The sequence below is a fragment of the Stegodyphus dumicola genome, chromosome 12, assembly GCF_044657685.1.
Source record: "Stegodyphus dumicola isolate Sdum_Otavi_A_Nest chromosome 12, ASM4465768v1".
NCBI lineage: Eukaryota > Metazoa > Arthropoda > Arachnida > Araneae > Eresidae > Stegodyphus > Stegodyphus dumicola.
Window position 1 is genome coordinate 16,899,642 of NC_140779.1, and position 20,640 is coordinate 16,920,281.

Consider the following 20,640-nt stretch of genomic DNA (forward strand, 5'->3'; position numbering starts at 1 on the left):
GGATTTTATCAATTAAAACTTTGGAATAATTTGAATAGCACTTCCGAAAATTATTTTACAATATAGGCAATTTTTTAAGTATATTTTCATGTAAAATAGAGGAAAAAAAATTTTAAGTGCTAATTTTAACATATATAAGAGCTCAAGTAATAATCTAAAATGATACCAAAAATTACGATGCTAGAAGCGAAACTTTTATTTTTCTGATTTTTTTAATAAAATTATGCTTGGTGATGCGAAACCTCCATTCGATTCTCTTCCGTCCTGCACGAGCATCTTAAACAAAGGTGCGCCGTCGCAAAAAGGTTAAATAAGTCCATACCATTAAGTGCTAGTAAAATTCTCAATTCACATATCAAATCAATAAATCCATGGATTTTCTCCACATGCAGATTTTTTCATTTGTCTAAAACTGTTGAAAATGTAACTCATCAGATCAGGCTGCTCATTCCAAGTCTTCAAGTGTCCAAATCGCAGAGCTTATGTGAGCGGCAATGCATACGAACAATGTGAATGCCTACTTTGTGCATTCATTGGGATTTGGATGATAGCAGTTGAAGCCCATTTAATTAAATATGTTCAACTTCAATGTGCTCCACCCAGGATGAGCCTAAGTGCCTGCATCAGTGTAAATTAATACATCAGCGAAGGAAATTGTGATGCTATCTGAATCAATATATCCGATGAAATGATTCTTGCCAGCTGATGAATCCTTATCCAAACTTTTATCCCTATACTGTTCAAAAATTGCCCAAAATTCTTGCAATGGTCAGATGAAAAATCCAAACTTTGCCTTTGTTTCTGAAATGTTATGACATATCTCACGAGGTCAAATGATTACACATTAAAAATTGTTTAAATTGTAGAAACTTGCTATCATTACATCAAAATACTCAGAAAATTTCAACGAATGTTTATCACTTTACATACACAATAGCATGCACATGTGGCATACTTAATATCCTGCATAAATTTATCTGAAACAGCATTCCCTCCTTCCATATACAATACTAATATCACAACAATAATACACAAAATATTTTATTAATTGTGGATGGTATGATATGGAATTTTATGCATAAAGTTGTTAATAATCCATTTATTTCATACAAAATAGTTTTAATAATCCATCCATCACCATACTAAACATAAGATATCCACTTACCTTATTTTGCACAGCAAATGCAGGTGATGAACTTTGTTGATGGGATGCACTGACAGTCATTTGCGTAGGCGGTGTATTATAGACCTGAGAAACCTGTTGTGGAGCAAAGACTTGTGGGTTAGCTTCATTCCTATGCCAGACTTTCTGTGACGCAACATGATTATTCACAAGTACAGTTCCGCCATTTGTATTTGCAGTATTCACAGATGGCTGTCTGAGGATGTATTGATTTGTATTTGAAACTGAAGGCACAGGTTGAACATTTAATTTTTGTGTACGTTTTGCTCCTCCAGGAAGATATATTTGTTGCACATTTATTACTTTTCCATTATTAAAAAGCACATTGTTTTGTGGATTATTTATATTCATATTTGGATTTGTGTTTTGAATCTGTTGCTGATGTGCTGCTAGATTCAGTAAAACTTTTGATAAATTTTGATTGGTGTTAAAAGGAACTGTTCTATTAGGTGGAATATCCTTATTTTGAGAATAAGTCGTATTCTGAAACTGTGGCGAATTATTGTTACTTACAGTTAGAGAAACATTTGAGTTCACAGGCATCATGTTTGCTAATGGACTGGTAACTTGTGGCACATTAGGAGAAGGAATTGTTAAATGAGGGGAAGGAGAGCTAACAGAATAAGCACACTGTGAAAATGGTGATGTTACAGCTTCTAATCTCTCCCTCTTGACCTGTGCAGGTGTTAAGATATTTTCTTCTAATTGTGAGGTTGCACTCTCTGGCCTAGCTGGTGTTCTAGGTCCACTGCCTCTTGAAGGAGTTTCTCTAGCTTCATTTCCTAGTTCATTCCCTGGTGTAACTGGTGTGGATACAGTAACTACAGAAGAATTACTGGGAGCTGGAAAATGATGCATAACACTACCAGGAACATGGTCACTTGGAGATGAAGTTTCATTTATAGCAGCAATCTGAAACTGAATTTTTTCTATATGATTAACAGATGATGCATCATTTGCAAGTGAATATGATTTATTAATTTGGTCAGTTTTCCCACTTGCTGATGAAACAGATTCTTCACCCACAAAATTTGCCAATTCATTTGAAGCAGAATTTTTTGAATACTGGCAGGCAGGTCTCTCATTATCTTCTTCCATCATTTTTTCTTTCTTAATTTGTATGAACTTTTCTTTTCTTAAATAATATTCAGAAACTCTAGCAAATGAGCGAAATTTATTTAAAAGTTCTTTTGCCTTAAGTAGGCTCGCATATTGAGAATGAATATCACCAAGTCTCTCATCTACAACTTTATCTTTTTGATTTTTAAGCTGTTCATATTGTTTTTTTACCACTTCTATTCTATATGCAAGCATAACATGAGGATTTTTATCCAAGTCTACGACACCCAAAATAGATATAGCTTCAATTTCCTGATATGCTTCAGTTAAAAGATTTTCAGATGAATTAGCATTTATACCAGAAGTATCAGAATTCAGAGACATTTCATCTAGTTCTGATACACTAGAATTTCCTTCTGGAAGGCCAATTTTGCTAGAAGTATCTTTATCTGCATTACTAGTCATATTTAAATTTTCATGAATATTTGAGTTTGAAGCAGAAGTATCCAACACTGCATAAGGATTTGTGTTACTTGGATCAAAATTGTTAGTTAATTGTTCCTTTGTAGATTCTCGTTCCTGAGCTATGCTTTCAGAATTCATTTCAAACAATGACATTTCAGAATTCATATTAGGAACATTTGGGATAAACTGATTTTCAGAGCTGAAGCAGTTTTCAGTTTCAGATGTATGGCAGTTTTCATTACTTACAACATCTGAAGAAAAAGAATCATTAGAATGAGCTATCTGATTTAAACCTGGAACTGGCAGAGTTAAATGTCGAGCCAATTCTGAACTTTTGATACCTGAATTTGATACCATGTCGACAGTTTTTATAAAACTTCCATCTGGTAATGAAGCTACAGGCATCAGAATGTTACTCTGACTAGCAGGGAAAATAGAAGCATTGCTCATGTTAATTAAATCTGTACCTGAAGGCATACTAGGGGCAAGAGAAGTCTGCACAATGCTATTGTTCAGATTTTCATTTCTAACCACAACACTGTCTACAATTGCTCCTTTTTGTTGAGTCATTTCATTCTGGTAATATACACTAGACAAATAAAAATCCCCATTACTGTCATCAGTAGCTGCATAATTAGCAACAACAACTGTAGGTACAGGTGGCAGTAAATATGTCCCAAATGGTAAATTTTTTAATGTTGTTCCGGGTGGCTGAATATTTTTCATATTAGAAGATAAGTCTTTCTTTGATTCTATTTTATCTGTGGCCATTTTAATCACAGTGCTTCTGTTTACATTATTTGCATTTTCCAATGTGGACTCTTTAAGAACATTAACATCAAGTTCTTTATCAGGCTCTGGAAAGGTCATCAGAAACAGTCCCTTGTCAACATTTGTCACACAAACTTTGTTTGCATTTATTTTTTTACTTTCATTTATTTTTTTAGATTTACTACTTAAGATAAGTGTAGGAGAGCCTTTGGAAACTTTCTTTGCCTTGGATGGATTAGATTTTTTTAGGGTATTTTTTCCTGAGGTGGCAGTTGCATTTACTAGAATGTTTGGTTGATTCTTTTTCTTTTGAGTATTTCCCTTATTAGATATTTTGTCACTTTGCTGTTCTTGAGAGAATGTACATGGGTTTGAAAATGTAGCTATACCACCATTTCCATCTTTAGAAGTATTAAAGCTCTTACAATGATTATAACCTTTTTCAACTGCTGCTTTATCAGTTTTATCAGCATACATTAATCTTTGTATTTCATATTTTGGCATATTTTTCCGTAATTTATCCATCATTTTATTTTTAGAATTTGTAGCCTTAGCTGTACCCAAGTTTTTCTCATTTGGCTTTGATTTATTTTGCATTTTGTACACTGATTTACCAATAAAACCAATTTTCCTATCTTTACATATTAAACAATAAACATCATTTTTATTACTAGAAGTAAATAGAGCTGCACACCACCTACACTTCTTCTTCTTATTATTATTCACAATATTTTTAAGGCGTTTGTTTTCAGCTGAACACACAGAGTTAACCATGTTATTAATAATAGCCCGCACAACACGAACATCTGGATTACGCATTTTTGACCTCTTCCTCATTTGACCTGTGGGCCTTAGAACTACATTTTCATGTAGCTTCCCTTTGTTTGATATAGATGCATTGGGATGTTGGCATATTTTATTTACATTTTTCGTGCTTTTAAGATTATCCATGTCTTTGATAATTTTAGATATTATATCATTATTTTTAGAAGATTCAGAAGTAAGATTTAAGGAACTAGAATCTGATATTGCTTGTGGTAGGACTTTGGATGTATTAAAATCAGTCTGGTCACCATCCATGTCTTTAGTAGCATTGGTAATTTGTGTGTTCTTAATTGATTGTGAAATATCACCAACTGAAACACCTGCGCTTCTAGAGGCACTTGGTTCATTTTCATTGAAGTCTCTTTCTTCTTCCAGAAAATAATCAAAAAAATCACTTGAACTTGATTCACTTTCAGAAATTGGTCTTTTCATAATTCGCCTTAGTCTCTTAGGAGAATATGTAGATCTATTAGCTTTATTTCCGTATTTATCTCTAGCTGCAGAAGGATCCCAGTCATAATCATCTTCATAAGCAGGCTTTCTTCTGGATCTTTTCTTTTTACATCTATCATCTGAGAAATATCTTTCAGGATCAAAATCTTCATCCGCATAATCTTCTGATTTCCTTCTCTCTTTGTTAATAAATTTTTGTCTTGTATCCCTATACCTTTCAAACAAATGATAATTTATTTTGGACATATGTTGTAACTTGTGTTTGGCAAATTTCTTTTTGGCACGTTCTTGCTTTGAAAAATTTAAGTCTATTCGTGACAGATGGTAATTTATAACATCTTCGCTCAATTTCTCCAGTATAACTGAGCAAGGCTTCATTTCATCAATCATCCTGAAATGACAAGTGGGAAAATACATTCACTCACAATAAATTAATTCATCTTTCATCTGTCACATAATGTCAATTACATGCAATTTCTAAGTTTGATGACCAAGAAATTAATTGCTTTTATTTAAAAATGATAATAATATATATACGTAGCGAATTCGGAAACTAAGTACCGTTTCATTCTAGTGCCGTCGCAGCGCTGTGGTAGGCATCCCGCGCATGCGCACTAGTCTTTCTTGCTCACTGACTTTCAATTGTCGCCATTTTGGTTGCTCTATGTTGTGTTTTCAGTTTGCTGTGCACATTCAAAATGTTTAAGACAATTAGTTCTCCCGCTGACTGTGAGATTCGTGCCGCGATTAAATTTTTGAACACGAGGAATGTTAAACCGGCCGAAATTTATCGTGAAGTGACAGAAGTTTACGGTGAATACGCGATAAGTGATGGAATGGTGAGAAAGTGAGTAAGAATGTTTAATGCAGGTCGAACAAATGTCCACGCCGAGGCTCGGAGTGGTCGGCCTTCTGTTGTCACCGATGATTTGGTAAGGAAAGTTGATGAAACAATTCATGAGAACAGACGCTTCACAATGACAACTCTTTCAGAGGCATTTCCACAAATTTCACGTACTGTTTTGTTCGAAATTGTGTCTGACCGCTTGAATTATCGCAAACTGTGTTCCCGATGGGTTCCAAAAATTCTCACTGATGTTCACAAAACAAAGCGACTTGGTAGTGCTCTGACATTTCTCACGCGGTACAGTGATGAGGGAGAAAACTTTTTTAACCAAATTGTGACCGGTGATGAAACTTGGGTGTGTCATTTTACACCAGAATCGAAACAACAATCGATGGAGTGGAGACACACTCATTCTCCGAAAAAACAAAAGTTCAAAGTGACAATGTCATCACAAAAAAATCATGTGCACTGTCTTCTGGGATAGGAAAGGCGTTTTGCTTACTGAATTTCTTCCCAGAGGTGAAACCATTAATGCGGCACAATAATGTGAGACTTTAACAAAACTAAGGCGTGCCATTCAAAACAAACGAAGAGGAATGCTCAGTAAAGGAATTGTGTTGCTCCATGACAATGCTCGGCCCCATACTGCTGGTGTCACTCAATCGTTAATTCGACAGTTTCATTCGGAGCAGTTCGATCACCCGCCGTACAGCCCGTACTTGGCGCCGTCCGACTATCACTTGTTCCTGCAGATGAAGCGCGAGCTTGGTGGCAAGCGCTTTGGATCTGATGATGACACGAAAAATGCTGTGGAGTCGTGGTTATCGAAACTGGCGGGAAGTTTCTTTGACGATGGTATACAAAAACTGGTCACCCGCTATGACAAGTGTGTTTGATCATTGGCGGAAACTATGTTGAAAAATAGTTTAAGACATGTATTTTCATGTAAAAATAAAATTGGATTCGAAAAAATTGTTTTACTATTTTTTTTTTCAAAACGGTACTTAGTTTCCGAATACGCCTCGTATATTTGAGGATGCAAGGCAGAAAGAAGATTCACATGCTTTGACTGTTTAGTCAAACAGGCAAAGTATATGTGAACTACTTTGCCTAAGGTTAGGAATACTTTCATTCTGCAAGCTTTGAAAACTATCAAGACCACACTATATTTAAAAATATATTTCAGTATAAACTTTTAACTCATTATCATAATTAAAATTTGATTTTATTAATATGAAATACAAGAGTTAGTAAAAGTAAAAAGCTTTGATATGAAATATCCTTAAACAACTATTGTCATGAATTAAGGAATTGAGAGATTTGCAAAGGTTTTAATCAAGTGCTAGTGATTCAGATACTTATTACACCACTAATAAAATTCCCAAAATATTAGTAATTAAACAAAAAGAAAAAAAATCCTAAAGGTTTCAGATTTTAAATTGCGTCCAAAGGGGCAATTTCTTTTAAGCATTTTGTGTGTTATCTTTATTATTAAATATCATGTTCTTCACACTTAAACCATAAAATTCAGTTCAAGAGCAATATCGCAAAATAATTTTAAATTGAGCATAACTTTAGAATTTCCAATACACAGTCTCATGCACTAGAGATTTTAAAAAATTTTCTGTACAACGTTGCCGTTGCTAACTTTGAAATCTTTGGGTTTGTTAATCAAAAATTTGTTAAAGTTTTACAAAATATGAAAATGATAATAAAACAAATTCCAAATTTCAAATTTGGGCTTCCAGATGCCCATATTTGCAGGAGGATTACGTTATTCAAAATTTGATGGCTCTAGGTACCGCTGTTTTATCACAATGAGAGAAACATACATACATTTATGCAGATTCTTCATCATTTAATTTCTTTAAATATAATAGAGGGCAATAATATTTGGTCTCAACAATTTGAAAAGTGAAACAATGCTAGTAGTGAATCATCGCAAAATGTAAAAACGACCTCCTGGCGAAAACAACGAATAGTCTAGGGAAAATTGCCCCTTTGGACTAATAATTTTAAAGAAAAGAGCCATATTATAATCTGACTTTATATTTTATAAAAATAAAGGACAGTTATTATCTGCTTGATTAAAATTAAAGATATACTAATATCGTGATTTATGCTCAGGATGCAATCCGAAAAAGACAGCAGTAATTGAAACACCATTAAATGCAGTCATTTAAACCATACATCCATACATCAGTAAGAAACTTGATATCGTACCCAAGTGGAAAAAAAATGTAACTACGATTAGAAATCAAACAAACACCGACAAAGGGAAAGCTGCAAAAATAAATTAGCTTTGCCCCAAATCTAATGACAATAAACTATCAATTAGAAGTTTCAAACAAAATGAATAACATAAAAATGAAGTTGCATCACAAAAGTCTGTTGAATGGCTGAATCAGTCGTGAATCGACAACCATCGAAGCATTTCTTCAAATACTCAATCATTCGAGTCTAAAGATCCAATCGTCGGGTTCTGCTTTTCTTGTTTAACTACAATGAACGCATGACAGACAATCCTTTAAAACTTCATGAGCTGCTTAATCACCTAGATTAGACATATCTTCCAATAACACAGTTATTATGATCGATATCGTGCACACTGCTTACTGAGTTCCTTAGCAATATCGTTAAGTCAACTGAATGAGCCTCTTTAACCAGAGCTTCAACAAAACAAACACTGTCATCTGTAGTGGCTATGTTTGGTGGAAATATTTTTGTTCAATTTGCATGCCTGGTTAGCCTTAATAATACATAGCTGCCAACCTTAAAATACAAAATAATAGATGTTTTTCATGCTATGTGGTAATGCTATTTCAAAAGAACGGCAAAGTCACTTAAATTTATTTTATTCAGGTTACTAAACAGCTTATAATATAATTTTTATGTAAAACATAATACTTAAATAAATATTCCAAATTTTATGCTCCTTTGGCGGCTAATTCCTTTCTATGATTTTCTTACACATTTATACAAAGTCAATTCTGAATAAGGAAAAGATGCCTTTTTTCTTTCGGTACTATTCGATTTTGAGGGCCATAAAAAATCGTCAAACTATTGTTGATGCCAGTGCTGCCAAAAATAACTGCGGCAACTCTAACGCAAGAAAGGAAGTATAATACAGTCAAAAGTCTTCATCTGGACTCGTCGGGACTTCTGTGTTTCCGGATTATCGATTTTTCCATATTATAGATCATCAGTTTAAATCTGGTAAGATGGCATGCAGAAATTATAAAATTAAAAATATGAAACCGTAATTTATGAAATAAAGAACAATTACGATCTAAAGGGTATCAAAATTTACAAAAAGAAAAAGCTTAATATTTATTTGTTTACTTTATTAAACATTTCTTTCAACGTAAGTTGTTTAAGTTGCTTCATTTCATGTAATAATACTTTCTCTTTAATTCTATTAAACAGACATAATTTCTTGTTTAGTTACAAAGTTCCGCTGTTCAAGTCCTATAATTGCTGTGTCGAGAATACCGACTAAGTTGTCAATCGAAATTTTTTCATTTTCAATAAACTCTGTGTCACTTTCTTCACTATCGGAAGTGAATTATAATGACGAGGAACTTGATTTAAATCATATCAAAGACAGAGTACATCGAGATGAAATACATTTAGTAAGGAATTATAAGCCAAATAAAATAAAAACATCTGCCCTAAAGATAAGGATAGTGCTGACAGATCAACTTCCAATTCATTGCGCGCCGCGTCGTTTCCCTACCCCCGCAGAGCAGTGTGAAATTGATAAACATATTTCGGAATGATTAGATAATCAAAGTATATGCCTTTATCCATTTTTTGCAGCTATTCCACTTTGTTTAATGGACTTCGAAACATACTTTCGTTTGTAGATCCTTTACATATTAGTAAATATATATCGGAAATTCTATTTGACATAATAGAAAGTTCAAGCTTACTTTTATAAAACAGTCTGCAAAAAATAATAAGCCGGATCCAATTCAAAGATTAAGGAACAACACAATCTGCAATATGAACTGAAATAGATAATTTTAGCTTAGCTTATACCGTACGCTATACATTAAAAGCGCATGTGTAAACGTATTATGCATAAACGTATTATAAATGTATGAATTTGCATGTGCGCATGCGCATAATACATTTACGAATGCGCACATGCATATTCGCAGCCGTACATGTCTTACGCGCACGCATAAACGCCCGTGCGCAGAAAGTTTGTAGTTTTGAGGTCCGGATTATGGGTGTCCGAATTAACGACTTTTGACTGTAGTAAATAAGTATCTAAGATTGATGTTTTAATTTAGATGAAAAGTTAATTTCATATAATACTTTTTTAATATTATAATGTACATAAAAAAGGCTAAACATGACTGAATGGAAGCATAAGAGTAAATAACTATTTCAGATTATTATTACAATTTACAAAAATTGCTAAACATAACTGAATGGATGCCTGCATCACTATTTCACTACCCCCGCAGAGTAGCGTGAAATTGATAAACAGATTTCAAAATGGTTAGAGAAACAAAGGATATGCCTTTATCCATTTTTTGCAGCAATTCCACTTTTTGTTTGATGGACATCGAAACATGCTTTCGCTTTGTAGATCCTCTGGCTGCTCCAGAATCGGAAATTCTTTTTGACATAATCGAAAGTTCAAGCTTACTTTTATAAAATTTGCTCTAACAGTTTGCAAAAAATAATAAGCCGAATCCAATTCGAAGATTAAGGAACAACGCAATCTGCAACATTAACTGAAATAGATAATTAGATAATTTTAGCTTAGCTTATACCGTCCGTTATACATTAAATGTGCATGCGTAAACGCATTTTGACTGAAGATTGTTTCATCTTTAAAAAAAGCTATTTAAGTAAACCAGAAATGGTGAAATGAAAATACAAATCAGAACATGCCTTCAACTGCAGATATGCTTTGATTTATATGAGTAACAATCAGAGAGAAATTTTTTCATTAAAAAGATATTAGAATTTGGAATCCTTTACTTTATTTGCATTTCTGGGAAGATTTTTTTTCCTTAATTCTTTGTTATAATATGGACATGTTTCTATTGTTAGCAAATTTACTCTTCTCTTCATGGGCAGTAAATCACATTTAAATCCACAATGCTTAATAATATGTACTAGAAATTACTAGTCATTCAACATCCTTTATCATTCATGTCTTCATTTTGCATAAAGAAAAATTTTACTTTGCTAAGCAGTGCCCATAATTCGGCCATCATAACTGTCTCCATAGCTAAAATAAACTATCATTGGTTAAAATTTACTCCACTGAGGGCAAGAAAAGTTGAACAAAACTAATTGCCAAAAAACAATTCCACAGCAACTTAACAGCAAAGGATTATCTATTTACTAAGTTGCACTTTTCATTCAGTTACTCTTAGTGAATGATACAGTGATATATGAGGGACATCATTAAAACTTCAGGAAGATTTGCAAATTCATTATGCAAGAAAAGCTGAACTATCTGCAAAGCTCAGGAAATACGAAATTCCATATATGTGAAATTCACTTTAGAAAAGGCAAAATAATGGAGAAACGTTCTGCTCTAAAATTATAAAAATAATCCTCTTATTTGTTATCAACTTGAATATTGAAAGCCTATATTTAAAATTATATTATAAGATCTTCTTTTAAAAAAAAAATGCCTTCCGTACATAAAAGTCGATGTGTTTTGTATGGCTTAAACATGAAAGTAAAATATCTGATCGATAACGAAATCCTGCCAACATGAAAGCTGTCAGAGATGTCAGCAATCATTCTGGCAAACGTTTAAATAACCAGATCGTTCTTTATTTAGCTATAAAATAAAGAGATACAAATTAAGGATATGACACAGCACTTAAGTTTTTAAATTACAAGTGATGAAGTTCCATGGAAGGCCAACAAGAAAGGAAAACAAATATAAATAAATATTTAATAATACAATTAATAATCAAAATATTTAAAAATGAAGTTCCATGGAAGGCCAACAGGAAAGGAAAACAAATATAAATAAATATTTAATAATACAATTAATAATCAAAATATTTAAAAATGAAAATCAATACAACTTAAAATGATAAATTCAAAGTGAATAAATTTCAAATTAATAATAAAATAAAAAAGTGACTTCATCTTATTTGGTGCTCCAGCAGAAATTATACTGACGAGTTAAAACATTATGACCATTCAGAAGTCAAACAACAAAACTCAGCGTCATATTTTCAAATTTTCACAGGACTAGTTTCGATGGTTTTACCAAAACTTCATCCTCAGCTGCAAAAGCTTAAATGAACGAGATAGAATATAATGATTAGATAAAATAAGAAAGCCTGGACAGAAGATAAGCTACTGGTGCCATCTATTGATGAAACCAGAATTAAAGGCAAAGAAGGCCTTCAGCCTTTAAAGAAATTATGCTTTAATTCTGGTTTCATCAACAGATGATGCCAGTAGCTTATCTCCTGTCCAGGCTTTCTTATCTTATCTAATCATTATATCTTATCTCGTTCATTTGAGCTTTTGCAGCTGAGGCTGATGGTTCGGTACAACCATCGAAACTAGTCCTGTGAAAATTTGAAAATATAATGCTGATTTTTGCTGTTTGACTTCTGAATTAGTACTTGTTCGGCATGTTATTATGTCTTAATTATGTCCATTCCCCACATTTTTCAATGAACTCATCTGGATGATGTGGAGGGCACGTTATTAAGCAGGAAGGGTATTTAACTGCTGCTGGAGAAGGTGAGGATGCAATTACTTTTGCAAGTGATGGAAAAGGCAGCTAATCTCAGCAAATTTGATAGCGGGCAGATTGTAATAGTCCAAAGATTCAGAATCAGTATCTCCGAAACTGCATGACTGGCAATTTGTTCGTGATCTGCCATTGTTAGTATTTCTGCAAAGCGGATAAATGATGGTGAAACCAACAGAAGATGCCAAGATGTTGGACATAAACATGTCATTAAAGAAAAAGGATGTTGGAGACTGTGCCACTTGATACAGAAAAACTGGCATCAGACAGCGGCTCAGCTGACAGCCCAATAAAATGCAGGTCCAAGTGCAACTGTTTCGGAACCTACACTGTTACATTCTGTTACTAGTTCACTGTTACATGGAACTATGCAGCAGACCCACTCGTGTCCCTCTGTTGACCAAGCGTTATTGTCAATCACACCTACAGTGGGCATGGGAACATTGAGACTGGACCATGGATAAGATAGTTGCCTGATCAGATGAATCATGATCTTTCATTCATCACAGCGATGCTCGTGTCAAGGTAGGCCATCTTCCAGGTGAACACTTGCCACCCCCTGAACAGCAGGTCATACACATGTTGGTGGTGGTGGTATGTTTTCGGAGATGTTCTCATGGGCGGCTCAAGGACCCTTTTCTGGTAGAACAGACCATGAAAGCTGAGGACTATACGAACATAACTGTTGACCAGTTGCACCATTACAAGGCCTCTGCTTCCCAACTGGAAAAGGAATCTTCCAGGAAGACAACGTTACATGTCACAAGGCTCAAATTGTGTTGGAGTGGTTCAAGGTGCATAAGGATTAATTCCAATTAATGTCCTGGTCATCTATCTCGCCTGACCTTAAACTGATACAACATGGAGCGGCAGCTCACAGCTCAGACAGCACCGTGTCAGAATATCTCAACTTTGCATGACGGCTGCTTAGACATTTTGGTACAACCTATTCCAGTCATCTATCAAGAACTTGTAGCATCCATACCAATGCAAGTTACAGTTGTTTTGCAGGCCAAAGGTTACACAATATGTTATTGAGTGTCATAATGTTTTGGCTCTTCATTGTAAAGTTTCATTCAAAAACTGAAATAGCGAAACTGAGCTCCGGCTAAATTTAAGCCCTGAATGTGCAGTATAGTGCATTACAAGTATTTTAGCGATGATAGAAATGTCATTCTTTTTTTAGCATATCAATAAAAAAAATCTGTTGTATACACCACAACTTCCTTGTACGGAATATTAAATTATACACATTTTTTCTTGCATTTCATTTATATTTATTGGATTGAATTAAATCTACTTCGCCAACAGCGCATAAACCACAACAGAATAAATGCATTCTTTAAAATTCACTCTATTTGTTTACCATAGCGACACTCTGGCGCTAGGTTCACTTAACAGTATTATATTTTGTTCATATTATAACTCAGAATGCACAAAATTTATATCATTTAAAGAATTATCTAATCATTGCCACATGTTCTATTCAAACACTATAATAAAGCTAGAACGATCAGTGGCGTAGCTAGGGTGGGGCAAGGGGGGACATCTGTCCCCGGGCGCAGCGTCCAAGGGGCGCCAAATTCATGCTACGAAATTTTTTAATGAAACTTTTTATATTCTTGGCACACAGAAAGGGGCGCAAATTCTTCAATTGTCCCCGGGCGCTGGAAACTCTAGCTACGCCCCTGAGAACGATGTATGAAAGAAATTAAGCAAACAAAACAAAAAAGAAACAGTTTTTCACAGATGATTCAGTATTTCTCATTTAATTAATTCAGTTCTCACTTCGCGCTAAGGCAAAAATACATAAAAACTCAAAATATCTGTATTAAAAATTACGAAATAAATCTTAAATACTTATTTCCTCAAATAAATTCCAGAAAGGATTAGCCATGATTTAATTCGCAATAATAAATGAAGGTGTTATTTTTGTTGTTGCGAAGCTACCTTTCTCTAGACTGGCAACAAATCCACTACTCTGCTGTTTCAAATGTAAACAAGCAATGGCCGCTGTCATGTATCTGGCTGCGGTGAGCCAATCAGCTGCCTGCCAGAGCCCAGCAGGTGAGAGAGGCGAGAGTTGCATGTTAGCCTCGGAGGAAGGTGGTAGATTTCGTTATGTTGTAGGAGCGAGATACTGCTCCGAGTTTACCATTATTCTCTGAACGTTTATTTTTAATAAATATTTTGTTTCGTTTTTTTAATAGTGCCTTATTCATCATCCGTGAAGCCAATACAGCACGCTCTCTTTCGAGAACCAGAGAGAACGAAGGTGACTGGATTTTGAGAAAAGGTGAGAAATTTTTATTGTAATTTTAAGGAAAATTTCTTTTAAATATGTTTAAGGGAGTAGTTAAAAGTGATTTGATTTTGGTGTTGAAGGAACTCGGTGAAGAAGCCAATTCTAGTTTAAAAGTCGTAGAATTAAAAGATAAGCTTTTAAGTTCTAAAGAATATTTGAAAGATAAAGATTTTGTTATTGAATTTCTTAATAGTACGGTTGAAGAAAGGAAAAGGAAGAAATTGTAAAACTGCGTTTGATGCAAATCGAAAGTAGCAAGAATCCAGTAACCACGTAGAAAATACACTTTCATTAGATATGCTTTTAAAAGTTGTACAGGCATTATCAATTTCTGTACCTAAAAAGGGTGAAGCATTGAACTTATTTTTTGACTCAATAGAAAGGGCTTAATTTTAAGCATAAGAACATACGAAATGAGTTTAAGTCTGAAATTTTACTTAAACTGATAGGTGATAAATCTTCTAATATTCTAGTATATATTAAAGATGATGATTTGAAAGATCATGAAAAAATTAAATCTTTAATTCTTAAGGAATATGAACCATCGCCAATTATATGTTTAGAAAATTTTCGCCAAGCTCAAAGGTTGATGAGGGAAACTCATTTACGGTTCGCCTCTCGTTTAAGATCATGTTGGATCCATTATTGTAAAAGTAGAAACGTCAATGATTTTGAATCTTTAATTAATAATTTCTGACAAACTTTTTCAAACATTGGCTAGTGATTTAGCGTGCCATGTTGCAGTTCGACAAGGTGAAAGTTGGCTACGTCCAGAAGAACTAGCAAAGGAATGCAACACTTATTTCATCGCAAAAGGCAAATCTTTTGATGACATAAGAGGTGAAAAGCGCATTAATTTTCGTGATTCATACAACAAAAACTCTAAATATATTCCACCAGCGCTAAGAAAAGATTCAGTGGTAAATGAACAGAAACATTCGTTCACACCGCGAGAATGTTATGTGTGTAGTAGCAGTTTACATTTGGCTAAGGATTGCCCAAACAAGCGAAATAAATTTGAGAGGTCCAATAAACAGAACCATAATTTTCCAGTCAAACCGAAAAGTTAACACTTCAAGTAAACCGAAGGACAATGCGATTGTTACAAATGTAAATTCTAAACATTTACAAAAACGCTAGTGTTCCGACGGAAAACTTAATTTTTATTCCTTGGAAAAGATTACTATTTACATTGCAGGGAAGCAAGTAGAAGCTATAAAACATTCAGGTACAGAAATACCAATTTTTAACACTACATTGATTCCCGATTTAAAAATAGAAAGTAAGGGTAAAATCATTTTAAGTTCTGCATTTGGCGACATCATAGAGGCAACGTTAGCAACTATTCCCATTTATTACAAAAAACCAAATAGTTGTCTATATTCGTGCATAAAAGCTCTTTTCGCGTTGACAGATAAGCTCAATGTTTAATTACACCAGATGTGTGGGATCCCATATTTGAAGACGAGAATGAATCAATAGTCTTCCCCTGAGACGAAACCGGAAACTCATAAACAAAAACACCCTAAGGTTGGCGCCGTTGAACTGTCAAATGTAAATCATTTTTATAGCTCAGTTGCAAATCAGGATGATGAAAGACTAAACAGTTATTCGGAATCAAATAAATTTAAGGTCGATCAGAGAAACTGTCAAACATTAAATTCTTTTAAGGACGCAGAATTAGGGAAGAATAATTTCTTTTTACAGGATGAATTATTATTTTATAAAGAAAACATTTGTGGGGAAAACATACAATAGTTAGTTCTGCCCGAGAATTATCGAAATAAAGTCCTTCAATTAGCTCATGATTCCATATTCGGAAATCATTTAGGTATGAGGAAAGCTAAAGAAAGAATTAAGATTTCATTTTATTGGCCGAACATCTAGAGATGTAGAAAATTATTGTAGAGCATGCAAAAGATGTCAATTAAAAAGTCTGAAAAGACAATTGGATAAAATTCTGATTACTCCTATTGTTCGCACACCATATCCCCTTCATACATTAAATATAGATATTATTGGTGAAATTTCACCGTCTTCAGGAAGGAAACGTAAATATTCTTTGTGTTTGATAATCATTCAAAATGGCCGGAAGTCATACCTTTAAAAAGTCTTTCCGCTAAAGCTACTTGTGATGCTCTTTTAGATATTTTTATGAGAACCAGTATTCCAGAAATAATTTGTAGTGACCAAGGCACTAATTTTACCTCACAGTTAACTCAAGAATTCGAAAAAAGGTTAGGAACTCATCCTCGTTTTTCAACACCTGGTTACCCAGCATCAAACGGCTCAGTGGAAAAATGGAATCGAGTATTTAAACAAATGTTACATCATGTAATACGCACAGATCCTGTTAATTGGGACAAGCACATACCTTATTTACATTTTGCGTATTGTGAAGTTCCGAATTGCACTACAGGTGTATCTCCATTTATGCTTATGTACGGTCATGAAGCTAGAGGTCCCTTAGCTGTGTTAAAATCACCATGGTCTGGTGAAATTCCATTACCTATTAATCTAAGTAATTCAGCAGTTGATTGATTATCTACAAGAATTATAGATAAATTTAGAGAAAGCATCTCACCTCGCTTCTTTATCTGCCACGGAAAAACAAGCTTACGCATATTATTTTAACCATTGCAAAAGTTTAAAAGAATTTTAAAATGGTGGTCTAGTATATTTACTTATACCAGACTCTAGCAACAAGCTATATGCTAGGTGGACAGGTCCAGGTGAAATTGTTGAAAGAGTAAATCCTCATTCTTATAAGGTTAAATTACCCGATGGGAGTGTGCGGTATGTTCATGTAAACAAAATAAGAAAATTTTATGTTCAAGCACAAACTGTGGGAGTGATATTTGAAGATGATTCTGAGTTTGGAGAAATTCATACCACTCCAAATAAAGGAGATTACGCAGCAACTAGAATGGACATCGAGGTGGATATTAGTCATTTAGAGGGTAGCAAACAAAAGGAATTACACGAGTTTTTACTCAAGCACATCGCGTTATTTTCTGGTGAGATCCAAATAGCCATCATCGGTGAACATAGAATTCGGTTCTTACCTGGAGCTGAAAGGAACAAACCATATATCTATAAGATCCCAGAATCTTTGAAACCTGGAGTAGATAAACAGATCGAGGAATCGGCGAGCTTGGGTCTTATTGAGCCAAGTGAAGCTGAAATAGCATACCCAGCCGTATGTGTTGCCAAGAAAGATGGAAGTATGCGTTTATGTATTGATTTTAGATTGTTGAATCAAGTAACCAAGTTTGTTGATTTCCCAATGGAGAATGTGACTTATCTAATCAATAAAATTGGACACACAAATATTATCACCAGTTTAGATGTTTTGAAAGTTTATCTGGAAATACCTTTAGAAGAAGACAGTCATGATTTAACATCCTTCAAGACACATCGTTCCCAATACCGTTGGAAGGTGATGCCTTTTGGATTAAAAAATGCTGCTTCTACTTTTCAGCGAGTGATGAATGATGTCTTAAGAAAACATAGTGATTTTTGCCTATATTGATGATATTGCTATCTTTTCACCAGATTGGAATTCACATCTCAAACATTTAGATGCTGTGCTAACTACATTAAGTGATCTCAGATTTACAGTGAACGTAAAGAAATGTGTTTTTGCATGTTCGGAAATAAAGTATTTTGGACATATAATAGGAGCAGGAAGACATCAACCTGATCCTGAAAAATTACAAGCCATCGAAATTATAAAAAGTCCTAAAACGAAGACTGCTCTAAAGAGTGCATTAGGCTTATTCAACTATTATTGTGATTACATAAAGAATTATGCAGAAATAGCTCGTCCATTGATGGAGCTTACGAAAAGGAAAATTCCTGAGATAATTCCATGGACTGATGTTGAGGAATCAGCATTTCAAGAACTGAAATGTCGACTGTGTGAAGCACCAAAATTGTACACTCCAGAAACAGAAAAACCTTACACCATACAGTGATGCTAGTTCATATGGTGTTGGTGCTTGCTTGTCACGACGACACAGCAAAGGCAGTTTGCATCCTATCAGCTTTGCCAGTCAAAAACTTTCGAAAACTCAGCAGAACTGGTCAACTATAGAACGCGAGGCTTATGCCGTTGTGTGGTCATTAAAAAAGTTTGAGTGTTGGGAGTTTGGAACGAATATCAAGCTGATCACAGACCATAATCCATTATTATATCTGCATAAGTCGGCACCACATTCAGCCAAATTACAGATATGGGAAATGGCACTTCAGCGTTATAATATTCATATTTCTCATTGCCCTGGTGCACAATTAAAATATGCAGATAAGTCTTTCAAGACTAGTTGGTGAATGAAATAGGTGTGAACTAAGTATGAATTAATATGTTTAAAACTTTGCATTAGTTATTTTTCTTTGTTCCGGAATTGTACGAGAGCTACTTTCCATCTGTTTTGAAAAACAAATTACTGGTTTCCATTTAATGTTGCATTATAATATTGTGTTTTGAAATAGTATTGCACATATGTTTTATTACAGGACTCCGGTATTGTATCAAGGCGTCTGTTCACCTGCTGTGAGATGAATGTTTATTGCACTTATTTCAAAGTATGTTATTACGTCATATATACATGTTCCTATATTTTGAATTAATTTGGTTAAGAAAAAAATATATATAATGAGATACTAGGCAAGTATTGGTATTATGTTTGTAATAGTGTTTATATGTGTCATTTTAAGTGCTTAATTTATTTCAATATGAGAGGATTTAAATATTAATAAGTGTATTAATTATTAAGCATCGGTTTGTGGAAGTTAGTTAAGTTTTGAAGTTTGTGAACTCATTTGTTGGTTCAGTTTTCAGATTCTGCTTCGCTTTGGCGTAGCACAATCTTACCGGGGGGGTGTCATGCATCTGGCTGTGGCGAGCCAATCAGCTGCCTGCCAGAGCCCAGAGAGACGAGAGTTGCATGTTAGCCTCAGAGGAGGAAGGTCGTAGATTTCGTTATGTTGTAGGAGCGAGATACTGCTCCGAGTTTAACATTATTCTTTGAATGTTAATTTTTAATAAATGTTTGTTTCGTTTTTTTAATGGTGCCTTATTCATCCGTGAAGCCATTACAGCCGCCATCAAAAAAAAAATTATTAGGCTTAGCGGCACTTAAACAACTTTAAAATTGTTGATAATTCTAAAAGTATTGCATACAGATTTACTAAAGGCATAAAAATCTTAACCGGAAGCTAAAAACAACATAATTCAATCATTTTTAAAGCAAAAAATGTACAATTTACAAACATATAAGAATAAAGAACCTGACATCACTGAGCCGGGTAACAGAGTAAATATATATATATAAATATATTTATATACGTTTATATACGGCCGATTGCAACCAAAATACGAGGTGCACATCTACATGTTATAGTAGTCCCATATACAAAATTTCAACATTCTGAGGCTATTCGTTTTTGAGTTATGCGAAATACGTACGTAATCTCCTTTATTTCCTATACAGACGCCACAAAAAATTCTTCCTATACAGACGCCACGAAAAATTCTCTTCAAAATTCATTATAATTTTTTTGGAGGAAAAGTCTTTTATTCTGTCCTTACGTACAGATATCACGCAAAAACACCGCTAAATAGCATTCGAAAGCGGTCAAAATGGATATTTTCGTTGAAATATGCTGCCTGAAACTTTTCACGATTACAATACTTCCTTTTTACTTCGTACAAGGAAGTAAAAATAATGCATCACTAATGAGAATAGAGGGAGTGCAAGAAACAATATGAGAGGATGGAAGAAAGTTTTAATGGTGGAGTCCAAGTACAGAAACATAAAAAAACTCAAACACTTTCTGATCAGGATCATTTGCTATATAATTTTGTTAAGCAGAATTAGGCAGGGCAAAATTTCCCTCAAATTAGAAGGTTGGTCTATAAGCTCAGATCAAACATAACGTTCTGTACAACTGCCATTTTCATCCCTCCAATTTAGTTG

The 20,640-nt window shown here is 34.1% G+C and overlaps 1 protein-coding gene across 3 annotated transcripts in view; it reads right to left on the reverse strand.

The window, feature by feature from the left end:
* The window catches only part of LOC118200849 (uncharacterized), a 163,379-nt gene that overhangs the window by 69,031 nt on the left and 73,708 nt on the right, over positions 1-20,640 (reverse strand). For all 3 annotated transcript variants that reach the window (XR_004760154.2, XM_085827499.1, XM_035372827.2), the window contains one exon: positions 1,166-5,147. Coding sequence is in view for 2 of the 3 variants with exons in the window: in XM_085827499.1 (XP_085683625.1) it covers positions 1,166-5,147 (3,982 nt within the window). In the remaining variant the exon portion in view is untranslated. The remainder of the gene's footprint in view (positions 1-1,165; positions 5,148-20,640) is intronic.